The sequence below is a fragment of the Vicia villosa genome, linkage group LG6, assembly GCF_029867415.1.
Source record: "Vicia villosa cultivar HV-30 ecotype Madison, WI linkage group LG6, Vvil1.0, whole genome shotgun sequence".
Classification (NCBI taxonomy): Eukaryota; Viridiplantae; Streptophyta; class Magnoliopsida; order Fabales; family Fabaceae; genus Vicia; species Vicia villosa.
Genome location: NC_081185.1, coordinates 17,580,993 through 17,588,620, shown reverse-complemented (window position 1 = coordinate 17,588,620; position 7,628 = coordinate 17,580,993). Strand labels below are relative to the sequence as shown.

Here is a 7,628-nt window from a genome sequence, read left to right as displayed (position 1 = left end):
TACGATTGTCAAGGTGTGAATTAATCAGAGTTTTTCGATACCATTTTGAAAGAGCGTTTTAGCCGTAACAAGATTGATTTTAAAACTTTGACAATAATATTATACTATTTATCAATCATAACAAAAGAAGGTAACAATTTTCCAACCATCAACTCCCCAACCATAGTGTGCTTACTCTATTTTGGTATCATCTCTTATTGAGTAATACTAGTTCATAGTCAACATGTTTAAAACCAATAATTTCAATGTATGGTACTATGCCATAAATGCATTCCACTTTTTGTCTAACTATGGTATCAAAAATGCCCCTCATTGAAAATACAATTATGGAGGCACTATTTTTATATTAGGCAATGACAAGTTTATTGAAATCAGATTTCACCATCAATTAATATGTATACATGAATTATTTGATGTATTTTTAGAGCATTAGGTACATAAAGTTCACTTCTCAATTCTTGTGATTAAAAAATGGAAGTTTTGTATGCATTAAACAAATGAAATATAGGATTCAAATATTTTTTAAGCTTGGATAAATTAAAAATACTAAAGTAGAAAAAAATAAGAAGGTAAAAGTCTGGTTTTTCATTTTTTTTTAAAAATGATTTATATAATATTAAATTTTTTTTTTTGAAAAAAAGTTACAAAGAATTTATATAATAAAAATTTCAAATTTTAAATTGATTAAGTGGTTTTAAAAATTTTATCCTTTTTACGTATCGAATTGGTTAAATTTTAAATTTTAAATATCAAATTTAAATTTATGAATCTATAAATTGAGCTAACACTTTCAAATATGCAATTAACCTTTTTACTATAATGATATAAAGAAGAGTATTTTCAAAAGTATTCTTCAATCCGTTTTGATCCATAGAAAAATATATATTTTTAAATATAAATAAACTTAATATGGATTTTTTACTATAATTTTTTTTATAATAAAACTTATATAAATTTATCGATATTTTAAAAAGTAAAATTAAATTTATAGATATTTTGTTCCATTTGTTTAAAAAGGGAGTATAATGATTTTTTTTTAATAAAAATATAGATATACTTTATTGTAGGGTATCATCCCCTTGACATTATAGGTAGGATCTAAAGTGTATTCAACCACATATTTTCTCCAATTATAAACAACTACAACTAATTTGAAGTCAATTGCTATCACATAATAAAGACCTAATGAGGAAGGAAAGAGTAATAAGCATTTGCACATGGAGATGGTCTCACCTTTTTCATATATATTTCTTTTAGAACTATTCATCCCTCTAAGTTAAGCTAATGAATGATCCCTTTAACAATTAATTTTTAAAAGGGTAAGGAATTTTCATCACTTATTTTCATTGTAATACACAATGAATAAAGTACGCATTCAAAGGTCGGTAATCATTCGATTAAGATTGAACCATTTAAATTTAAGATTGATAATTTACAATGATAAAATAAAAATAAGTTTGTTTTTTAAACTTACGATCAAGATCCAACAAATATCAATGTTGTGAGTGCACGAATGCGACTTTTTATTGATTGTAGGAGATTCAATTTTGCTAATCACAAGTTTTCAGGTTTAAATCGGTTCGAAACTGCTTGTGTTAACATTTTTTTTGTGTTAGGATTAGTATCTTCTTTCAATATGTAGAGTTGATCCTCTAAAGTAGTAGTGTTACACATCAAATTAAACCTCACTCAATTAATATGGGGTGTAAGAACAACGTGAGACAAAGGACCAATGCATATAGATATATGATTCAACACTTCATGGAATTGAATAGGAATCACATTACTACTATTATTATGGACACACATTGACACATGACTTCTGACATTGTCTTCCAAACAAACAACAAACTAGGCCTCGAGTTTAAATGTTATAACATTGCAATGTCTAAATATGTTACATATGCAAAAACTCCCAAGACAAAACAAAGAAAAAGGGTCATCAACATCCTAACATAAGTTCAACAACTAACAACTATGTTATCTTGGATGATCTATAGCCCTTTATGTCAAGGTTTAAAATGTCGTGTCTAATATCCATTGAGATTCAATTTAATCAAACACGAGATCTTAAATATATGATGATTTATTTGTAAAAGATCATAAAACTCAAATCTCTAACACAATATGTAAGATTTTTTCGAAAAAAAAAAAAGGTAATTTGGGGCAAAAAAGACCCAATAGTTTTTTAAAAAAAATCTTAGTTCAAAAAGAACCATTTTGATCACATTGACGACATAAACGATCTTTTTTGGACCGTATCACTCTCAAACATCTTTAATACATGAAATTTTACGACTTTACAATCCAACACTCGATCTTAACTATCCTGCTAATTTCAAATGCTCAATTGTATTATCATATCAAATGAGAAACATTTTAACAGTAAGATGCGAGCTGGATAGTCTAGCCAAATGATGTGAACAAAATATAACATAAATAATCAATTAATTAAAAAAACAAACCTAAAAAATATCTAACTACAACTACTTCATTCATAGTTTTACCTATAAATATAATTAATCAGATAAAGATTGACAACAATAAAAAAATCGACGTAGTCACGCCGCCAAGAATTATAAGTCGTTTGATTAAGATCTGATGAATAAGATTTAATTTCATTATTTTAAATTATACTGTAAATGTTAATCATGCATTATTTTGAACCATTAGATTCAAATTGAATCCAACAAAGCAGGAACAAATTGATTGCAGAAAATTTTGTTTCTAATTAAACCTATGTTAGTAGTTTTACTTCTAGTGATAAAGATTGTTAAGCACATTTACAATGACCCCACCACAAAGCATAGCCACCCAGAAGATAGATAATGTCACAACTTTCCCACACCACTAATTTTCCGCCACGTGTCCTACACAGATTCTCTTAAAACTCCCAACATCACCAAAAACAGCAAGAACAATCACTGCAAACACAAACTTCACCTATTTTAACATCCTTAACACTGTCTGTCCAAAACTGACAAACAAACCATTTCATCCTACACTCCCTCCCTCCCTCCACAAATGTTGGAGCAAAAATTCCTCACCACCACCTCGGCCACCGTCCGGTCCGCGGTCTCGTGGCCGCGGACATGCGACACGTGCCGCTCGGCTCCATGCGCGGTATTCTGCCGCGCAGACTCGGCGTACTTATGCGCTGGATGCGACTCACGCATCCACGCAGCAAACCGTGTCGCCTCGAGGCACGAACGCGTCTGGGTCTGCGAGGCCTGCGAGCGTGCCCCGGCGGCTTTTCTTTGTAAAGCCGACGCCGCCTCTCTTTGCTCCTCGTGTGACGCTGATATTCACTCCGCTAACCCTCTCGCCAGCCGTCACCAGCGCGTCCCGATTCTTCCGATTTCGGGGTACCTTTACGGTCCTCCGACGACCCTTTTAGGCGCTGACGACGAAGGGTTTGTCCGCGGAGGCGGTGAGGCGGAGGAAGAGGAGGAGGAAGGTGTTGACATGGAAGATGAAAATGAAGCAGCTTCATGGCTTTTGTTGAATCCTATGAAAAACAACAATAACAATTTCAACAACAACATCAACAACAACAACATCAACAACAACAGCAGCAGCAACAACAACAGCAATGATCATAATCAAGACGTGAATAACGGGTTTTTGTTTAGCGGCGAAGTCGACGAGTATTTGGATCTTGTTGATTGTAACTCTTGTGGTGGTGGTGAAAACACTTTCACCACCAATAATTCTCATCATGATCATGAATATAGTCAACAGCAGCAACAACAACATCAACAAGATCATTATGGTGTTCCTCAAAAGAGCTATGTTGGAGATAGTGTTGTTCCTGTTCAACAGCAACATGTACAGAATTTTCAACTTGGGTTGGAGTTTGAATCTTCCAAAGCTGGATTCAGTTACAATGGTGGTGGTTCAATTAGTCAAAGTGTAAGGTTTCTTCAATTTCTTAACTTTTTATGTGTTTTTGTTTGACTCAATCATTCTTGTTCTTTTCTATTTGTTTTCAAACGTTTGAAATTGGTGAAAACCATTAAAAAATTCACTTTTTTTAATCTCAAATTTCTTGAGCCTTTATTTATTTAACATTTTTTTTTTTTAAATTAACCAAAAGCGAAAATCTTTAATATATTAAAACAGAATACATGTTTAGGCGCCAACTTTAAACCAAAATCCCGCCTAAACACGTGCAGCGCACGGGGTAAAGTACTAGTTTTATTAAGTGAAAGTGAAATTAAGGATCGGTTTATAATTGTTCGGGAGTGATTTGAATTCTATTTTTTGAATTTATAGTTTTAAATTGCAGTTGCAGTTATGAGCGTGTTTAGACTTTGAACCATGATATCACGACTATATATAATTGACGATGTGACTACCATTAATGTAGTTGCGAAGTAGTTGCAGTTGTAATTGTGGTTGCGATTTAGAACTTTGATTGAATTTACAATTTGTATTTTTCATGTGAAATGCCAACTTTACCTTTATAATTCAAATTCTATATTTGGACTGATTTTTCAACATAATTTCTATCCTAGCTAGATGATTTTGCCATTTTGAACAAGTTCATACAAACATACAAACATGATGTTTCTGATTTTCTTACAACTTTTGAACTCTCTTTACTCTTTTTTTTTTTCTTTTTCCCTTTTTTTCTTTACACTTTTTTTCTTTTTTTATGGCGAGAATCTAAGGACCAAGTATCATGCTTTGTTGCTAGAAAACGGTTCTAAGTTTGTTTTTACAATTTTCTTAGTATATTCCTTTTCTAGGCTTTTATCAGTACAGAACAACAAGTACAAAGTGTGTTAATGGCTTTTCTTTTGGATTCTCATATGTTGGAATGTTTATCTTCTAGGGAAATATTCTTCAACTTTCCACCGTCTGAAATCTAATTCTCAGAAAATTAGACTTCTTTAGATGCTAATTTCATTTTCAAGAAACTCTATTCTTAGTGCTGTCAAAACCAAAACACTGTCTTGTTAGTGTTTCCATGGTTTTAAATTGCGGTTATGGTTGTGTATACGGTTGCGACTCTAGGAGTTGCAACTCTGATTGGTGCAACGCGCTTTGCAGATGTTGCAGTGTGAATTTTGATTGGGAGGTGTTTGAAATTTATGTAGAAAGATTGCATAATGCATTCTTGCTTTTTGAAAAAAAAATTCTATTATGATCATTACATATATGATTTTAAATTACACTCCAAATTACGAGGTCCGATGTAGTTGCGAAGACTACAGTATAGCAATATTGCGAACGTAAATTGCAGTTGCGGACCACAGTTTAAAATCACGTTGATCCAACTGCTATTTTAAACTTTGATTGTGTGTGAAATATGTTATATATTTTTTTATTAAAAATTATGTTATCTCATGAAAGAGAGTTTTACTATTTATATTATGATTTCCTTCGATTCTAGAAATTAATTTTTGTGCGCAGAAGATATCTCATTTATACTTAAAAAAAAAGAAAAGAAAAGAAGAAGAATTTTAACTCCATCCCTTAGTTATAGAATCAAGCTCATAACATTGAGCTAAAGTGATAAATGTCATTTATTAAATTTTTATTTTATAAGCCTCTAATATTCATGCATTTTGGTTACTAATCTATGCTTCATTATATCATATTGAAAAATCAGGTTTCAGTTTCATCAATGGATGTTGGTGTTGTCCCAGAATCAACACTAAAAGATGCCACAACAATGTCTTATTCAAGACCTCCAAAAGGAACAATTGACCTATTTTCAGCTCCTCCTATTCAAATGACTTCTCATTTCTCTCCAATGGACAGAGAAGCAAGAGTCCTAAGGTACCTTGAGAAAAAGAAAACACGTAAATTCGAAAAAACAATCCGGTACGCCTCGAGGAAAGCCTACGCAGAAACTCGACCGCGTATCAAAGGTCGGTTCGCGAAACGGACCGACGTAGAAGCCGAAGTTGATCAAATGTTTTCCACAACCCTAATTACCGATGTTGGATACGGAATAGTCCCCTCTTACGTATAATGTTAAACAAAATGACCAGAAGACTAAGTGCGTGTTCGGACTTATCGGAGTTCGCCAGAATCATGCAATCACTATGGTTTAGTTAAACATTACCAACAAAAATTTCTAGCACTTATGTTTTATTATTATATAAGTTTTTCCTATTAATACTGTATTTATTTTTGCATATAATCTAATTATTTGCACTTGCAATAATTAGATATATATGTTTTAATAGCTTGTTTAATGTATTTTTTATGAGACTGCTATTTGTAAATAAATTCCTTATATTATCTTAAGTTATTAAATTCTTGTCAATGTATCATTTGAAAAAATTGTAATTTTTCTTCATTTGTATTGTGGTGTGTAATTTCTATAATAAATAAATATTGATACAATATAAAGAGGATTATAATTTATAACCATCATGTAGCTTTTGAATTATATACTATACCGTGTTATTTAAATATCTCTTCTATGCACAAAAAAAAACTCTAATTTTAAACTGTTGAATTGAAGTTTCTTCACGTGCAAGCAATCTCACATATTTTACCTAACATCCTCAAACAAACCTAGATACTTTATACAAATTGCAATTAGTTGATTCAACATACTTGAGGGTTGAAGAGTAAATCAACATTCGAGTTTGAAAAAATGCAAACATCGGTTAAATTTGTCTCTCAAATCTTCAAAATAATAGTTTAGCTTCTTGAATTAAAGAATATTGATCAACTTAGTTTCCTAATCAATTTTTTTTGTGTGAATAGTCATCAAAATTGATGAAAGAGCTACATGCTGACTTCATAGTCTCTTGTTGCATCAAAATAAACATATAAACTTCAAATTATGATGAAAAAACCATTAAGTGAATTGAAGGGGCTAAATAGTCGAGAATCGAATATAAAGGAGAGCAAAACAGCTTCTGAATTGCCCAATAATCTAAAAACCGACAATAAAATCAAAAGGATTAACCAAAAAAACTGCAACTAAATAAAGGAACAAAAAATTTGAAGAATTCTAAAAGAAGAAGGGCAAAAATAAATACCATAACAAAAGATTGAAGAAGAGAATATCGACAAGTCTCTCGAAAAATCACCACCACAAAAAACTGAGACTATTGTCCTGCAAAAACAACTATTGATTAATTCACAAAATGAAATTCGACAACCACTCTAAATAAGTGCAAAAAGCTCAAGAGATATTTTAACCAAAAATTATTTTCAAAATAATAAAATTAAACTATCTATCAGTACCTCTTTAGTATGTGTCAATCTGACAAAATAAACTCGTTTCAGATGAATAATAGTATAATTCTTATAACTTCGTGAATTAAAGTGTTGATATACTAATATGTTTGACGCTTAAAACATAACATGATTTGACTATAGTATAAACAAAAAAATAAAGCAAAAGCAATAGGATAGGATATTGAGATTAACAATTATACTTTCCTTAATCATTCCTCTAAATACAATGGACCTACATCATCCAAAGATCATGGGAGCTTTTGTCAATATTCTAAAAGAAGAAAAGAAATGTTTCATGAATGATCTTCTTCTAGCCAAAGTTTCCATAATATACTTTTATATTTTTAAAAGTCATGCACATGCAATCATAGATTTACCACAAACTAAATGTATGAACATACTTTGAAACTTTAACTTTA

General features: G+C 31.1%; 1 protein-coding gene across 1 annotated transcript; it reads left to right on the top strand.

Annotated features, from left to right (window-relative positions):
- Nucleotides 1-2,906: 2,906 nt before the first annotated feature.
- On the top strand, nucleotides 2,907-6,366 carry LOC131608935 (zinc finger protein CONSTANS-LIKE 2). The gene is made up of 2 exons (XM_058880527.1): nucleotides 2,907-3,912; nucleotides 5,618-6,366. Exons 1-2 carry the CDS (start codon nucleotides 3,025-3,027, stop codon nucleotides 5,981-5,983), a joined length of 1,254 nt encoding a protein of 417 aa, XP_058736510.1. The 5' UTR covers nucleotides 2,907-3,024; the 3' UTR covers nucleotides 5,984-6,366.
- The last annotated feature ends 1,262 nt before the right edge of the window (nucleotides 6,367-7,628 follow it).

Coding starts and splice junctions, on each gene's coding strand:
- LOC131608935 (XM_058880527.1), top strand. CDS start 3,025: ATGTTGGAGCAAAAATTCCTCACCACCACCTCGGCCACCGTCCGGTCC. Junction 3,913..5,617: donor GTGGTTCAATTAGTCAAAGT/GTAAGGTTTCTT, acceptor TTGAAAAATCAG/GTTTCAGTTTCATCAATGGA.